This window comes from Solea solea, chromosome 21, assembly GCF_958295425.1.
Source record: "Solea solea chromosome 21, fSolSol10.1, whole genome shotgun sequence".
NCBI classification, from domain to species: domain Eukaryota; kingdom Metazoa; phylum Chordata; class Actinopteri; order Pleuronectiformes; family Soleidae; genus Solea; species Solea solea.
The window spans coordinates 19,106,415-19,125,126 of record NC_081154.1 but is presented as its reverse complement, the minus strand read 5'-3'; the positions used below and the strand labels follow the sequence as shown (position 1 = coordinate 19,125,126).

Below are 18,712 nucleotides of genomic sequence, written 5' to 3'. Positions count from 1 at the left end.
CATTGTTTGTACTACTTTTTGTTTTTAAATGTCCTTAAAAGCTGTAAAATTTGTATTTGAAAAAAAACTAGCTTGATACTTCTACATACAGCACAACTATTGTAAAATATTCTAATGAAAGTCACATTTTTGAATGAATGAAGTGGCAATTATCCTTTTTAAAAGAAGAGCAATTAAAATTGTATCTTAAGTTTAAATAAACTGACATTTTATCCAATAAAACTGCTTTGTATTCAAAATTCAAAGATGTTACAGACTTTTGGTTTGTAATAAACATTATTTACATTTACAATGAACAAACTGTGACAAAGGTTTTTTTTTTTTTTACATGAAATAAAATAAGGCACTGGTGTAAATATAACTCAGTTACATTTATGAAACAAATGTAAAATGTGATGAAATTAAAAACTAAAGTATTTTAAATTTATTCTCACATAAACCACATAAAGGATGATTTGACTGTGTTTTATTTACCTTTTTCTTTGAATTTTGCTTAAATTTAGCATCTTTCACAACGTGTGAAAAAGCTAAAGCAGTAAATAAAAGTATTTAGACTCATATGAAAGTTTAATTGTTTTTCTTAAAATAGTGGCGTATTTCCACCGGCTCTACTCGCCTCGCACATTTACAGTTGAATTGACTTCAAATGAACAGCAGATGTCGACATTTACCATCGTCACTCTCAGTCCTCGTGATTACACACATTATTATTTAAAATACCTGAATTTAAGCTGCGATAAAGTCAGTAAATGTAGCCCCAGTTCAAAGGTGCAGTCGCGTTAATTCAGAGTGAATATAAAGATTATAAACATCATTCATTAGCGTGTCGTGTGACGGATGCGTGCGTTGCTGGTGGATCGAGGCTGAAGAGCAGAAACAGTCGTTCCTGTTGTTTTGTGTTTGGGAGTTTCCAGAGTTTCTGCCTCACAGGATGTCCTTTTCCTCATTCCTCAAGGATAGAATGACTGAGTGAGCGAGTGAGTGAGTGAGTGAGTGAGTTTCTATGAAATCATAAAGCGGGTTTCCAGCAGCTTTATGATATTTCTGTCATATACTGTATATACCCATGTCCAAAACACTCATATTATCAGAAATGAAGAGTTTGTATTAAGTGACTGTAATCTCTTATACTCTCTACATATACTGTATTATCAGTGGTTTTCCATTGACTAGTAAAAAGTATAAAGTACCTTAACATGATAATTGAGTATAAGTACAAGTATGTGACCAGAAAATGTCACTTTTTAAAATAATATTACTTAAATAAATGTCTTAAAGTGTATGACGTTTACTGTACTTAAGTATTAAAAGTCATTTTCTGTCTGCTCGTCTACATGTGGAGGAATTTACTTTTTTTAATGAAGAAGTGATGCAAATATTTGGAGAAATGCAGTGACAAATAAAAAATGTTTGTTAAAAATAGTTCTTCTGCTTCAGATAAATAAAGATCATTCAAAAAAACCCCACTGAATTAATGCAATTTTCATTCAATAAAAACTAAAGTAAAACTCAAAGATGTGACTTACTTTTATACGTATATAAGACATATATTCAAACAAGCTCATTTAAAGTGACTAGAGTGATTTTTATTCAATAAAAACTATATTTTTACTACATTCAGGGCCAAAAAATTCAAAACCTCCTTCCAGAGGAATTTGAAGCACATGTTTTGAAACAGATGCAGCGACAAATTGAAAAAAGTGAAAAATGAAATGACGTTGTTAAAAATAGTGAGTGTGTGTTTGTTGTGGTTTGATGTATTTTTACATCACATCACTGAACTTTCACATAAAACAACAAAGAAAAAGAGAAGAAAAAGGTGGTTTTGAACATAAAACAGCAGCGTTTTTCCTGCTGCTGCTGATTCATGACGCTGTGAATGTAAATCACTCCGAATATAAATAAATATAAATGTTAAAATGCTGAAACTGGCTCCGTTGACACTTTAACGTCAACGTTGGTGAACGCGGCGAGTTTGTGTCTCACATGGATGAAGGAATGAGTCGAGAGCAGCTGCTGGGGGGATCCTACTACACCGTCAGGTCACATGTCTCACACACACACACACACACACGCAGGCTCTATCCCTCTGATCCCTCCACCCCTCCCTCCCTCCTCATCCTCACTCCGTCTCTAAAGCTGTGTACAGTTACGGGGGGGGGGGGAGAAAAGAGGGAGGGTTTTAGAGGAGGGGAGGAAGCTGAGAGAGAGAGATAGAGGCAAAGGAGATCCAGATTACACACACACACCGGCAGAGAGAGAGAGAGAGAGAGAGAGAGAGAGAAGAGAAAGGAGTGAAGCAGCAAAGAAAAAAGACGAGATCCCTGTGACACCAGGGTCAGAGCAGAAGAACGAGAGAGCGAGAGAAAGAGAGAGAGGATAAATCACAGAGGACGAGACACTGCTGGAGTGTGTGTGTGAGAGAATGTGCGAGTGTGTGTGACAGGGAGAGAGAGGGAGAGAGTGAGAGAGGGAGAGACGTCCAGGATCCAAACATCATCTACAAGGAACCAGTTAGACCTTCATAGATGCCATGAAGAAGAGCAGCAGCTGAACACCATGGCCCAGGTGAGACACACACACATACACACACACACACACACACACACAAAGGCTGAGGCTTTGTCTGTCATCACACAATCACTCTGGAAAAAAAGTTTCATTCAAGCAGCCAATCCCACTTGACTCATCCAGTCACGTGACTTTGGTGAAGTTCAAAGCGAGCGTGAGTCAGAATGAGTGACAACGAACGAACAGTGTGGAAGACGTTGATAAAAGTGAGCGAGTAAAGCAGCCATTTTCTGACTTGTAGATGCCAGAGGTCGAAGGTCAGAGTACATCATCAAAACCACTCGCTACGACCAAAGGTATGAAGTCTGTCACGCCTGACGCGTCACGTAGCTGTACCTAATAAAGTGGCCAGCGAGCGTGTTTGTTTGGTTACGCCACAGACCCAGGATTACGTAGAAACTGAACTGTGACTATGCTGAATGTGAGAAAAAGTCGCATTAAATTTGTCGAACGGGCGAAAAATGATGTGAAGTAACTTCAGTGTGTGTTTATATATATATATATATATATATATATATATATAACTGTTAATTATATAATGCATATACAGCAGCACTGAAATGAAGTTTATTCAGTTTACAGTGTCGTATCATGTCATGTTCATCATCAAATTATGATCAAAATCTCAATTTGTAATTAGATTTTTTGCTAAATTTGTTTGGTAATTCAATAAAATCACAAAAGAAAAAACATACGTATTAAAATATGACGTTTACTGCATTTGTATCGCATTACGTAGCGTGTAATGTATATTGTGTCTCTTTATAAAACATTTAACATAATAATATGTTTGTCATGTCCCGACTTCACTAAAGATGTGATGTTATATCGCATTATATTATATCTTAAACTGGATATTATAACGTAAACATTGACTCATTTTTCATTTGCTTGGGCACAATAACTAAAACAAAACAGAAACAGTATTTTACTGTTTACTGTCTATGCATTTTTTTATGTCTTATCACATTGTATTTTATCGTATATACTGTCAATATCCTTTACAACAGTTTTATCATAAGAATACGTGTGTTTTTACTCAGAATATGGAACTTTTCCCGTTAAAACTCCTCCTGCCCCAACTCAAGATGGCTGCTGGCTTCATAACACAAAATGGCTGCTGCTAGCATCAGCTGAGCAAAAGCAAAAGCTTTTAACGTTGTTTTTTTAAAAGCGTTTCTGTCTATTTTTATATGTATGTTTACACAGTAGGTGTCTGCAAACATGTTATTAGTCTATTTTTACATTTTTAAGTATGAAAAACGACACGATGAGTTCGCAGAATGGATGTGATTTGCTCGCTAGCTAGCGAACCTAGCAAGCTATACGGCTACATTTTTATACATTTTAGCCTCTAAAAAACCTGAGTTATGTGTGAAAACTGGAGCAAATTTAACTTTAATATCGTTCACATTTATAACGACGTACGAGGCAACAGGAACGCACTAATGTTCCAGAACGTTCCGAGTCATCACCTGTGTGTGTGTGTGTGTGTGTGTGTTGTGGGCCAGTAGGGGGAGCCTGTAGCTGTCATACTTGTTTGTTATGGTTTGACTTTGTGGTATTTTTATGTTTAATTTGTGGTAAAAATTGACAAAAACATGCAGTGAATGAGGGACGGAAGAATTCTGCGCTCGTCTCGATGAGCGAGACGGACGTTTGTGTATTTTTAGACAATCGGCTCAACTGATGTCGTTTTTTCTGTCTATGATGTGTGTGTGTGTGTGTGTATGTGTGAAGACTGTGAGACAGTGTGTGTGTGAGACAGCAGACTGTATGTGTGGACAGAGAGGACAGTGTGTGAATCCTTTAAGATACTTGCTTCTATTTTAACTCAGCACACAGAGTGACTTCATTTACTTTGAGTCCAAATCAACTTTAGTTGCTACAGCAGCTGCATCCGTTTAAAATAGTCGTACTTAAAGGGACAGTTCAAGTTTTATTTTATTTTATGTTTTCAAAATGTATTTAAGTGTGGTTGGATCAAAATATCAGGGATTCAATAGAGAAGTCCAGTGATTGTAGCTCACAGGGACACAGGAGCTGCTAGTCTACTGCTGCCTCGTGTGGTCACTTTGTGTCACTGAGGTCAATCTGAATGAAGATTTTCAAATGCCGAAGGGACAAAATAAGTCAAATAAAAGACATTTGAAGTTAGTGATGGAGGCAGCAGTGGATCAACGACTCCTGTGAGCTGTGATGTTAAAATCACTGATTTTCTCTATGGGGTTTGGTGTGGGAGAGTGAGTGGTTTTACAAACTTCAGTTTCTTGTGTAGTTGTGTTATGTCACACACTGACTTTGTTTATGTTTGTCATACAAAGACACTTTGTGAGGGAAAATGGGAAAGTGACAACAGAGTTTGGCGCCACTTTGCAGCGTGTGTTAAGATAAAGACCAAGACTGTATTAGTGTGTTAGGGCGGAACAACTGATTCTGACCCTCAGTCAGTGTGAGGGGTGCATTGTGTGTGTGTGTGTGTGTGTGTGTGTGTGTGTGTGTGTGTGAACACCAGGATATCCTGCCACTGTGAACACAAACACATTTGCTGAAACAAAAAAAAGCAACTGAAGAGGAAAAGTTGTGACTGATGATCGAATAATATATACTTCTACATAGATATGATGATTTTCTAACAGGAAAAAAGTTAGTAAACCACTCAAACTCAATAAAATCAACGTCATTTTAAGCCTGCGATGTCTTAAGAACACGTCCACATCTTTATCTCACTTTCTGTAAACCACTCACTCTCCCTGCACCAAACCCCATCGAGAAAATCAAGGATTTTCACATCACAGAACACAGGAGTTATTGATCCACTGCTGCCTCCATCACTACACTACACTACGGCCTTTGAAAATGTTTATTTATATTTATTTAAGTGACACAAAGTGGCCACACGAGGCAGCAGTACAGCAGCAGCTCCTGTGTCCCCCACGAGTTAAAATCACTGGTTTTCTCTATGAGGAAACCAAGAGGTGATTTTTATGATTAAGCTGCAGTAAGTCGACAGAAGGTCAAAGGGCGAGGAAATCCTTCGTACATACAGACCTGTCGTTTCATTTATATAATTTAATTATTTAACTATTCTCCTCCAGTTCAGAGCATGTTGGAAACATTTAGAATAGTGAAAGTTCGAATTTTTGAACATTTAACTGAGGTTTGATTTTGAAAAGAAAACATAAGTTGGAGTCGACGTCAGAAGAACTACACTTACAGTACATGTTTTAGCTGATTGCTTCAGCAGCAGCAGCAGCAGCAGCAGCAGCAGCGGCAGCAGCAGCACGTCTCACACCTACAGCAGCTGACGGTACCATCTGCACACACACAGTATTACACAACCTCAAACATGTTTTCTGCTCTGTTTCATTCAGCGACTTCACAGCTGAAAATAGAACGATGAAAGCTTTATTTTTGTCATGAGTGTGTGTGTGTGTTTGCTCCTGACCTGATAATAGGTTTCCTCCAGAGTGAATCTCCCCGAGGGTCCCAGTGTGTGTGTGTGTGTGTGTGTGTGTGTGTTTCCCCTGCACTGACACAGATCTCATGTGTTCATGTGGTCAGATATGAGACATTCTTGACAACAGGATATTTAATAAAAACGTCACTTTGTCTTAACGACATCTTTAAGAACACGTTCACGTCCCATAGAGACAATCAGGGATTTTAGCTCACAGGGACACAGGAGCTGCTGGTCAACTGCTGCCTCGTGTGGTCACTTTGTGTCACTTAAATACATATAAATTAAGATTTACAAAGGCCGAAGTGACAAATAAGACAGTTGAAGTGATGGAGGCAGCAGTGGATCAACAACTCCTGTGTGTGTGATGTTAAAATCACTGATTTTCTCTATGGGCTTTGGTGTGGGAGAGTGAGTGGTGTCCTGGCATACAGTATTTCAGGACGGTTCATAGTGCAGGAGGTCTGAAACTCTGTGTGTGTGTGTGTGTGTGTGTGTGTGTGAGAGGACTGAAGGGACACACTGTTGTGACTGAACGGTCTCTTTGTGTTACTTCAGTGAACTTTGGTGAAACTCATCATTTTCTTAAACTGCACAGAGAACACGCAGAGTGTGTGTGTGTGCGTGTGTGTGCGTGCGTGGCTGAGGGCGAGTGACACTGATGTGAGGTGATTATTGAGTCTCTCTCTCTCTGAAGCTGTAGAGCTCTATAATTGAATCAGCAATTTACACGTGAGCAGGTCAGAGCGCAACACTTACACTGCACTGTGTGTGTGTGCGTGTGTGTGTGTGTGTGTTCTGCCAAAAACAGGAGACCAGTCGTCCTCATGGAGACGAAAAACCTGGTCCTCACGAGGCAGAACCTCATTTCTGAGGAACTGGTTTAAGATTTTTGATTTTGGTTAAGGCTAAGGTTAAGGATTAGGTTTAACTGGTTATGGTTGAGCCCCCTACAGGCCGGCCCATGTCACTGCACGCTCACTGAGGATTAGATGGATTAGATATTCAGCGAAAATCTCCCAAGCAAGCGCCGGTGTTGTAAACAGACAGATGGGCGTGTCCCTCCCCCAACACACACACACACACACACACACTGTTGTCATGATGCCAGGCCACAGTGTGAAAGAACAGAACACAGATGTTCTCGTTATTTCATTCCAAAATAAAAGTATCTACATATTTTTTATTGTGTTTTATTTTTACTCATAGCCATATGTTTGACTTAACATGAACAGATTTGATGAAATAAATCCTCCTCTAGACTAAATTTAGTCATTTATCAGATGGGTTTTTAATCCAGTGTCTTAGAAACTTCACTTTATGCAAATTAAATTCACTTCACACGACTTCTAAATGCCATCCTTGAGCTTTTATCCACGCTTGTTCCAGTTTTTAAAAACACATCTACTGTGAGACGACGTGACATAAAGTGTGTGTGTGTGTGTGTGTGAGAGACAGAGAATGAAGCCACTCTCATCAGACTCCACTTTCCCTGTAATGATAAATCTATACATTACTGCCACGATGGCGCCCGCCATGTTTGTGGGTGGATTTATGACTCCACTGTCTCTGCTGCAGCAGGAGCAGGAGGATGAAGAGGAGGAGGAGGGTGATGATGATGATGACAGAGGGTTAACTGATGGGGGAGGGGCCTGTGAGGGAGGAGGTCACAGTGTACATGAGGACAGAGACACAGGGAGGACATGGAGGTGGCGTCTCCTCAAACCTCCAGCAGTGGGGGGGCGGGGATTCTTTTGAGGACGAGGCCAGATTAGTATGTCCACACACACACACACACACACACATTCATCACTTTCCAACACAATGTGTGGATTAAATTCTCGCTTTAATCTGAGCAGAGCGAAGAGACGCCGGGAACCCGTGATACACACGTTAGTTAAAAACATGGCTGAGATGTTTCTACGATGTCTTAAGAACACGTTTGAGTCTTTAACTCACTGTGACACAGACTTTTCCAACAGGAAACTGAAGTTCGTAAAGCACTCACTCTCCCACACCAAAGCCCATAGAGAAAATCAGCGATTTTAGCTCACGGGGACACAAGAGCTGCTGGTCTACTGCTGTCTCGTGTGGTCACTTTGTGTCACTGAAGTTCATCCAGGAGAAGGATTTTTTTATCCTGAAATATACAAAATAACACATTTGAACTAAGTGATGGAGGCAGCGGTGGATCAACAACTCCTGTGTGCTGTGGTGTTCAAATCAGTGATTTTCTCTATGGGCTTTGGTGTGGGAGAGTGAGTGGTTAACACAGCAGCACAGGCACACAATGAAAGATATGAATGAATGAATTCAAGACACACTGACTGCAATGTCTTGCTGACTTTATAGAATGGAGATTTATTTATTTTTTATCTCCTGTGAAGAATAAAGTATCGTCTGCAAAGCCAGTGATTTTTATAGATGTTACTTTCATCGCTTCACAGTCTTTTCCCTTTCACATTGAGCTATTTTCAGCCTTTTTTGGGTCCCTTTTCATGCTCTGGCCGTTACATAATGACTCAGTGTGTGTGTGTGTGTGTGTGTGTGTGTGTGTATACATATATGTATACGTCCCCAGGGCACTGTCAGCCAACATCAGCATTGGGCCGTGTCTCGCTCCACTGACCATCAAAGCACACACACACACACACATATTACTAATAACTCACTGGACAAACATGAACTTGTTTAAACACTTCAACCAACAGTCAAAAATCTGCCTTGTTGCCATGGCGATTGTGTCTAATTGCATTGTTACTGCTCAGTTAGTCAATGCGGATCATTAGTCAAATACAAATCACGTTATTCCCATAAGCATTGTAATTGGCTCATGCCACTCACTAAGGAAGAGGCAGAGCCTGAAACTTCTGATAAATGATAAACGGATAGAACAGGTGACAGAAGCTAAATTACTTGGCGTTCACGTTGACAGCAAACTGTGTTGGTCCACACAGGTTGAAGCCACAGTGAAGAAGATGAGTAAAGCCGAGGCTGTGGTTCGAAGATGCAGAAATGATATTACATCAGACGTAACAAAATGAATTATAAACAGTTTAATTCTTTCACAATTGAACTACTGCCAGTTGATTTGGGCTACTGCCAAAAAGAAACATTTCAACAAACTACAGCACGATTAGCTCTGCACTGCCCATACAGAACTAGTGTGGAAATGATGCATGCCCAACTCAACTGGTTAAAGGTGGAAGACAGAGTAAAAGCTGCTCTGCTTACTGCAACATGGAAAATATTACAGCATAAGAAATGTATGTATGAGCAATTTAAACAAAATCTAGAGTCACATGGATATACAACAAGTCAGGCAACTGCAGGTCGATTTCTCATAGCAAGTTCCAAAACCAATTTTTATCAACAAACTGTGACCTTTGGAGCAATGAAAGAATGGAATAAATTGTCAGTAAAGTTAATTAACACAAAACAAACATTGGCATTTAAGAAACAAATAAAGATGCTTTTGAGAGGGTCGTACTTGAGCTACGAAATAACATAATACATGTCAAAACTATGTCAGTGTTAGCTTCAATGCAGAATGCATTTATGTTAACTGATGATTTCGATGATTTGCTGTTTGTAATTATGGAATGTTGTGAATACTGTGATGTAACTATGTTCAGATATGAAACAAAATGAACTGAAGAAGGACTTTGTTTGAACAAAGATATTTACAGTATATAATGTATTGTCTGAAACATGTCTGTAATTTAAATTGATCTTAATTGTCTTTTTTTTAAGAAGGACCCCAGGAAGATTAGCTGGCCCATGGGTACAGCTAATGGGGATCCTAATAAATAAACAAATAAACAAATAAACACTAAAACTAAGCTAAAAGCTTAAAAAAAATGATAGCAGCACAGAATCATCACATTTGTATCTAAGAAATAGGATATGTAGGCATTTTAATACACTTTTACTACTGGTGTGTGTGTGTACATATATACATATATATATATATATATATATATATATATATATATATATATACATATATATATATATACATATACGTATGTAAGATACAACTCTAAATATATCATAAATAAGGTGAATAAATTCCAAGACAGGAAACAAAAAATGTATGCCTCACTCTTGCCTCAGTTGTTGATCCACTGCTGCCTCCATCGCTAAGTTCAAATGTCTTATTTTGTAAATTTGGCATTTGAAAACCTTTGTTTTCGGATTTACCTCAGTGACACAAAGTGACCACACGAGGCAGCAGTAGACCAGCAGCTCCTGTGTCCCCGTGAGCTTAAATCGCCGATTTTCTCAATGGGGTTTGGTGTGGGAGAGTTTTCAGTCACAAACGTGTGTCTAAAACATTTTTCACTGTGTCACAGATTAAAGCTGACATAGATTTTATCACCGCAAAAAATCTGGGGTATTTTCACCTTTAATCCAGACTTAAACTGCTGTGTGCTTTTATTTTGAAATCCTGCCTGGCCATATTTCCGTCAGAATGTTAGGGTGCAGCAGCAGCAGCAGCTCGTAGTGGGACGATGACGTCACACACACACACACACACACACACTCACAGAGAGAGTGAGAGAGAGCAGGGTGGTCCTGTCTCTTGTCTTCACTCTGAAGCTGTTAGTGGACGGACAGACAGACGCTGAGAGGACACACATGTGAGAGTGTGTGTGTGTGTATCTTTGCATGTGTGGACACACACACAGACACAAACACCTGCTGTGAATCCAATGAATGGAGTTACTTTCTGCCTTGTTGGAATCCCACCTCACTCAGACACTGAAGTAAGTGATGATGTCCTCACGTGTGTCTCTGTGTGTCCTCATGTGTCTCCATGTGTGTCCTCATGTCTCTGTTAAAGCCTGGCATGTTGTTGTTGTGTTTCAGTTTTAGTTTATAATATATTCTAAGACTGTCTCCACAAAATCAAATAACCTGGAGGCTTTTACTTTGTTAAGTGGAGGACAGAAAGACACTGGTCTGTCCTGTCCTGTGTCTCTGTGTCAGCGTCACAGCGTCAGGTAACACAACGTTACACACGCTGTTACACACGCTGGCATGGCTGTAACCCCACGCTGCAGAGCTGCAGTGTGTTCTGCAGCACGGGGACCAAACCCCTATGGAAGACTATTAGTGCCACTAATGACCATTTTTTTAATTATTTTCCTTCTTTAAATGAGCTGAAATTTTATATTTTAATGTCAAGAATACACTCAAAAATCCAAGATTAGTGAAAATGTTAGATTTTTTGGGGATTTCTAAAATAAATATTGAAATATTCACGCAAAAACAGCTGTTTATGGTATTTGGCGAGGCTATACAGAAAAAAAAAGGACAATAATATGCTGAAATCAGTCACTATTGGATGGATTTGTCTTTAACGTTTCAGAAAGCACATTTGTTTATCTCATAAGAAGGGACTAAATGTGAAAAATTAAAGATACTTATGTCATAAAACATCATATCGAGGTTATTAAGGATGCTAATAAGGGAAAATAAATGTACCAGTACAGTCTTATCGTTAATAATGTTAACGCTAAACACTTTTTAAAGTCATACAAGTGTCTTTAAATGCGTTAAATATCCTCATAAAGTCAAATTATTGTTAACGTGCTATGCGGTTTTATAAGTGGTTTATTAAAGGTTAATTACAATTTCTGCATGTTCTGTAATGAATTCATAAATAGATTATACCTGTGAATATAGATCAGTCATAAATAAGGGACAAGTTTTTCCTTTCTAGTTTGTCCATACAAAGAGCAAAAGATAAAGAAAATGGTCAATTAAACCAGTAAATGGATTTTTAAATTAAGTTAATCTGCATTCACATTCTATTCTTGTGTATTTCATTGTGTGTTGGACTTTTAACAGTGTATTGAGAACAGAAGTCCATGTCTCAGCTTTTATTTCCACATTTTGCATTGAAAAGGCCGTTGCCCTCCACAGGCATAAAGATATTGAAGTTTACGGCAAACACTCAAAGTTAATACTTTGAGTGTTTAGACAACATTTAGACACAATCATTGAGGAGTCCCAGGGCCTCGTAATAATTATTATCAAATTCTCCCTGAAGTGTATTTAATGGAAATTATTGTAGTTTTTGGGAAGGGGACATTTTCTGCCGCTAGGAACAAATTAGTAAGTTTTTTTAAGGAACTCTTAAGGGTTAACAGCAGAAGACAAAGCTGATCCAACAATAAACAGATTCATCATTCACAAGCTGAATTCTGTAAATAACCGACAACGACATCATCGCAGCCACAGTTTCCTGCAATAGAGAATGAGGCAGCAATGAGGTTTGTGTGGGTGAAGTCCAGGATGGAATGTCTGTATTTCCATACAACGACAACGACGACGACCCACACAAGCTCAGTCACACACACACGCAGCATTGTTGTCACCGGAGATTTCCTCACTGCACAGAAATTCACTTTCATAGAGAAACTTTCACAAATATCTTCATCTGACCAACACAAAGAAAGAATTTAACAAAAACAAAGGTTCGTCACTAAGTCAAAAGTAGTCGAGTTTTCAAACTAAAATGAAGCCTTCAGCTTTTTTAAAACTTATTTATTTTTAGGGCTCTAGAACAAAATGTCAGGTTAGTGTGGACAATTTCTGGAGCAGGATTTAGGCATTTTTAAATGAAAACAGACTAGTGTGGATTGTTCCATAATTAACCTCAGGTCCTACAGCAGGGGTATTGGGGTCACACTAAGGACAAAATCTAAAAATGTGGATAAATTACGAATTTATTCTCAAAAGTGTACTATTTCTTTAAGAAATAGTACACCCAAATTTTTTGGGGTATGACAGAGACGAGGCAAAGGCTCCTTAGCATTCTGGAAACAATGGGCTAGCAAAGCGTGCGCCATTGATTAATTTGTTTACATCTGCGTTTACATGAGCAACCATTTTCTTCAATTTACGATTCAATACGCATCATATGTAACAGTTAGCGTTGAAATTTACAAGTGTCTGGCATCTGATTTTCATTTTTCAGCAATGTTCTTCTAGGTTATCAGATAATGTACTACCAATTTGTGTTGTCTTGTACAACAACATCTATTCTTAACCAGTTTCAATAGCTTTTAAAACCTTTTATTTTTAAGCTTTTGATGCTAATGACATGAACCTGTCAGTGTCAATAACTTTAAAAATATATATATATATATATATTGATCACAGTTAGTGCTGCGTCTCCATTACAGTTATCATTTGACAATAATCATATCGGTGTGTAACCTGACCTAGCAACTGTTAGCATGAGCCATTAGCCACGTGAGCACTCACAGTTCTAATGTAAGAGTCATTAAAGTGAACAATGACACGACATCAGCGTTTCATCCATCAGAGCGAGAGCAAATTACGTCTAGCGCAAGGTTGGTTTTTTTTATGAGTTCATCCCCAGACGCTCACGTCTCCACCATCTCCATGTCGGCCATTTTAGTGAGCCGGCCATAAACAGACCATGACGGGTCACTAACGTCTGGATCGATGGCGACGACGTCTGAGCAGCTTCTCCAAGAGGAAACATCAGGATGATTTAAAGAACATTAAAGATTTAAATGTTTTTAGAGAACTCTTATTGTGCTCCTCAGAGCTTCTCACTGGATTTCAGCTCTGTTTGAGCATGAATATTTCCTTTTTAAATCATTTTGAAGCTGCTTTATTGCTCATGACGCTCATAAAATACTCCTGAGCTCAATTTAAAGCTGCAGTACGTAACTCTCCATGACGGTTCTTTTTATTATTCTGCCTCAGTGCGGCACGATTTGTTTGCTGCGTCCTCCTGAAAACAGGCAAAACCCTCAGACATGACAGAGGGAGCCTTGATGTGTTTACAGCAGCAGGAAACATGGATGGGGCGTGCTAAGCTAGGCTAACATGTGTGGGAAGGTTCCTAATCATCCAGGTCAGGTACATTTTCTTAGTTTAGACGTAACTGGACTTACTTTATGCTAAGCCTGACACACAAAAAATGTTTGTGCTGATTCATGCTAAGCTAGGCTAACATGTCCTTATAGTCTCTCAATCATCCAGGTCACTGAATCTTTAGATGAGCGTTAAAATGACAGTGGCTTGACTAGATTTAAACACATCATAGTCTGACCCAAAAACTTTTTTTGAGCTGATTCATGCTAAGCTAGGCGAATATGTCTATGACGATCTGGATAAATGAGTCTCCAGGCGTTAAGATGTAGGCAACGGGATTGATTTAAGCTAACCAAGGTCTAACCAAAACAACTTTTTTGAGCAAATTCATGTTAAGCTAGGCTAACGTGTCTGTGAAGTTTCTTTAGGAGTTTATATATAGACAACAAGACTTGTTTTAAGCTAACCAGGGTCTAACCCACACAACTTTTGTTGTGCTTATTCATGCTAAGCTATCATTCTGTTTACATTGAGAGACACCATCAATCATTAGCTCTCGGTAGCTTTTTGTCAGTCAATCGTATTTGTTGTAAATGCTGTGAGAAAATGAATGGATCAATAACTCATGATTAACGTTTTCTGTTGTAACTGGAAATACATACTGCTTTTAAGAAACAAGATTATTTATAGATTAATGAGTGAATAATGAAATAAGACAGAGGTTTGTTTGTTTAGCTCATGAGCAGGTCACTGTCAGTGTGTGTGTGTGTGTGTGAGAGAGAGAGGGGGAGGGGCTTAGCAGTGGCACACTGCAGATGGAGAACGTTCATTGTTGTGTTTTTTCAAACTTGGGAATGAGAGGCTGTTTACTGTATGACAGAGGGGGATGGTCTGTGTGTGTGTGGAGGTGGGGGGGCAGTTGGGCTGAGACTTTGTGTGAAATTTGTGACAATGGAGCTCTGTTGAGCTGTGTGTCGTGTGTCTGTGTGTGTGTGTGTGTGTATGAAGCAGAGGAATGAGGTGGGTTGATGGTGTGTGGGTCAAGGTTGAAAGGTCGGACATGCGGCCTGTGATGATGGTTCCCAGCTAAACCTGTGGGAGAAAGGTGTGTGAGGACTTGTTTTGCTCATGGAAACTTTCCCTTTCATGAAAATCACTTAGTTTTAAGTTGAAGAGATGATTAATTAAAAGTAAAGAGCTTCAAACGCCGATTAAGAACTTCCTAGAGCTTCTAACTCTGATTAAGAACTTCCTAGAGCGTCTAACTCTGATTAAGAACTTTTTAGAGCTTCAAACTCTGACTAAGAACTTTTTAGAGCTTCAAACTTGTATTAAGAACTTTGTAGAGCTTCAAACTCAGTAAGAACTTTGTAGAGCTTTTGTAGAGCTTCAGTCATATTAAGAACTTGTTCAAGCTTCAAACTCTTATTAAAACCTTTGTAGAGCTTCGAACACTGATTAAGAACTGGAAAAAATGGAGATGTTAAAAAGTCGGAGGAGAATTTGTGAAATTGAAGCAAAACAATTTGTTCGCAGCTAAAGTTGGTTAAAGGCAGACAGGAAGTAAAAACTGTGTCTGTAAGATTCCTTTCAGAGTAAAATACAAACCCCAGATTCTTCAAACTAAAACAGAACCAGCAGAGTTTTTCAGAGTCCGTTTGAGACATGTTTTTAAAATGAAAACGTTGCCTCGTGTTTGTGCTCTGCTGCTCTGAGATCTGCAAACATCAGCTGCTCTTCATCTATACGTCCATTGTTTCCCCCGTCAGACAATGTCTCTGTGCGTCTGAGAGAAGACGAAGGACACAAAAACAGTTAGTGTTTCAAAGAGAGAGAGAGAGAGAGCGGCTCCATCAGGGAGGAAGGAAACGACGGCAGAGGACGTTACCCTGATAACAGCGGCTCACGTTGCTCTATACCATGAACCTTTGACCCCAGAACCAGGACTTTCTGGGTTAAGAATGAAGATCATGAGAACTCTAGGTTGTTTTGTTTTATTTGGGAAGGCATTATCGCTAACATTTAAAAAAGATTTTGCGGTTTTTTTCAGTGCGAGTTGAATGAAATTTTATCTGAGTTTGAAGCTCTAGGAAGCTCTATAGAGTTCTTAAACGGAGTTTAAAACTAGGTTTGAAATTAAATATTTTTTTTTTCGTTTCTTGTCAAATTTTTGTCACGTATAAAGTTGATTGTAGTTAAAAACTAAAACAAAATGTAAATGAAATTGAGATCATAAAATTTATGTAAACGAGGTCATTAATCTGACCTCACTTTATCATCATTCATGTGTGCAGATTAAATCCTACAGTTATATAATCTGTTATATAATCTCTACGTGTTTCTACGACTGAAAATGTGACTTTAACACAATTATTGTTATTATTTTTGTTTACGAGGCAGGGATTTAAAAGTTTACAAAAAAGTGCAGTCACAGGCTGTGATGGAGCCTGTTTCCTGTCTCCTTCACTGTGACTTTCAAAATAAAAGCGCTGGAGTTAAAAAAGCTGTCAATTTTGTATAATTGGTTTAAAATTATAACGATTTTTAAATATATATATATATAGAAAGAGAGCGAGAGTGAGAAAGAGAGAGATGATAGAATGAAGGTGAAGAGGAGACAAATATTTAGTTTTTCTATTATAATTAGAAACTTTAACGTTCTCTTCCTGTTTTGATTTGAAAATTTCATAAGTTCTTGAGCAAAAACTCACAACTTTTATTGTTTTATTTGAATGTTTTAATCTATTTATCGACAGTTATAATCTTTAATCATTTATCATGTATTTCATTGCGCATGCTTTATTATTTTTTTATATATTTTATAAGTCTCTATTTATTATTATTTATTGTGTCTTAATGTTCTATTTTTCTTTATTCTATATTCATGTCACCGCTTCTTTATGTTTTATCTTTATTCAGTGATTATTTTAAATAAAAACTTACTCACTCTGTGTGACAGTGCTGCCCTCATGTGGCTGTAAAGTGGAATCAGTATGTGTGTATTTGTTTAATTTTAGTGTTATAAATTAGATAAATAGAGTGAAATATTCTCAGTGTGAACGAATAAAACGTTTTTGTCTTGGTTTCCTCCCCCGGGAGAGGAAACAGGAAGCTGCTGCAGGTTTACAGGAAGTCACATCATCATTTGTGTTAAAAACGGTCAATAATCCGGATTTATTGGTTGATGTTGACATACGTTAAAGATTTTAACGTACGTGAAAACCTTGATATTTTTCACTCTAACCATAAACTTTATTATTTATAACTGTAAATAAAGAGAAAGTTAAATTAAGAATAATGTGAAAACATCATCTCTTTAAATCATAAATAACTAAAAAAAAACACTTGTTTGTTCACAGAAGTCATCAATTAAAGTTCTTTTAAACAGTTTTGGTCACACAATGGATGAAACTAAGTACTAAAAGTTAAATAAATGAACATTAAACAGAAAGAGTTTAAAGTTTGTTTGTTGGTTTCTGTTGAGTCTGTGGAGGAAGATTCTGTCTGACAGCTCTGTATTTACCTTCCTCTCTTCACTCGTTCACTCGTTCACTCTCTCGGCTCCAGAGCAGAACATTTAAAAGTTTATGTAACTGTGACTGAGACAAAGTCTCACTCTCGTGACGTTAGATCAGACAGAGTATTTAATGTTTTTCCTGGAGTAATTTTATTCTGAGTTGTATTCGTTTATGTCGTTTTGTGGTTAAAACACATTCTTTTAATTCAACATTTATTTTGCTTTTAGGACTCCTTCATTGCTTTCATTTTTTATTATTTATCATACAGTATATTCATTTTTATACACTCATTATTTTGTCTTTTTATCCCTTTTATTTGATGTTTTTAAATAATCTGTCGGCACTTTTATTACTACTTTTCACCACTTTCTCGTCTCTATTTTTTTATTTCCATGTGTTTAGTATGACGTAATTTCACCTTTATTTTTTTCCTAATTCTGTCTTTATTTTTCTTATCTTTTTCTTTATTTCTTTACTTTATTATTAATCTCTTTAGTATTTCTTATCTTTTTCTTTATTTCTTTACTTTATTATTAATCTTTTTCATAATATTTTACTATTTATTATTTCATCATCCTCTTTCATTTCTTATTTTAATCTTTTTTCATCTCTTTATAGTGTTTTATTAATTTCTCCTATTTCTATTCTATATTATCCTCAATGTTTCATCTTTTTATTTAGTATTTAATAAATCTTTTCCTTGACATATTAATTATTTTATCTTAATATTTGATTGATTACCTGACACTGAAGGTTTTATTTTGTAAAAACCACTTTATGTCATGTGACTGAACGTGGATGCTGTGACCTCTATGACCTTTGGCAGGACATCCTACACCGTCTGTTTTAAAAACTAATTTCATATTTGACACATTATCTTCACTGTGTCCTCAGAAGAGCAGACAAACACGTGTGTTTTTATGTTTTATTTTCATCTCGTTGACGTCACATGACTCGTGCCTCCTCATCCTCGCGGGCGTCATGTGGTTGGACGCCGGGCCTCGCACTCGCGGCTCGGTGAAGAATCAGAGCAGAACAGATTCATATTCTCCTCTGACGCTGACTCACACGTCACATGACTGTTACTTATGTTCAAACGTCGGCTAATAATAGTTATAGTTATAACATATAGTTAATAATAGTTTCTGTGTGCAACACAAACACGTGTGTGTGTGAGGTTTCTCAGCTGAAAGTCAGGGAAACACGAGGTAGAGGAGACGAGGAGAGAGGAGGGAAGGAGAGGACAGAGGCTGCAGGACGTCGGTGTCCGTCAGTGTCGCTGAATCGTCTTCGTTCACTTATT

At 37.8% G+C, this 18,712-nt stretch overlaps 1 protein-coding gene across 6 annotated transcripts in view; it reads left to right on the top strand.

Annotated features, from left to right (window-relative positions):
* Positions 1-2,274: 2,274 nt before the first annotated feature.
* Positions 2,275-18,712, top strand: part of LOC131448321 (rho GTPase-activating protein 23-like) — a 34,372-nt gene continuing 17,934 nt past the window's right edge. For 5 of the 6 annotated variants that reach the window (XM_058620668.1, XM_058620666.1, XM_058620667.1 and 2 more), the window contains exon 1: positions 10,603-10,800. In XM_058620668.1, the coding sequence (XP_058476651.1) occupies positions 10,747-10,800 (54 nt within the window). In that variant the 5' untranslated portion in view covers positions 10,603-10,746. Of the gene's footprint in view, positions 2,569-10,602; positions 10,801-18,712 lie in introns of those variants that run through there. The other variant, XM_058620669.1, reaches the window with a different exon arrangement.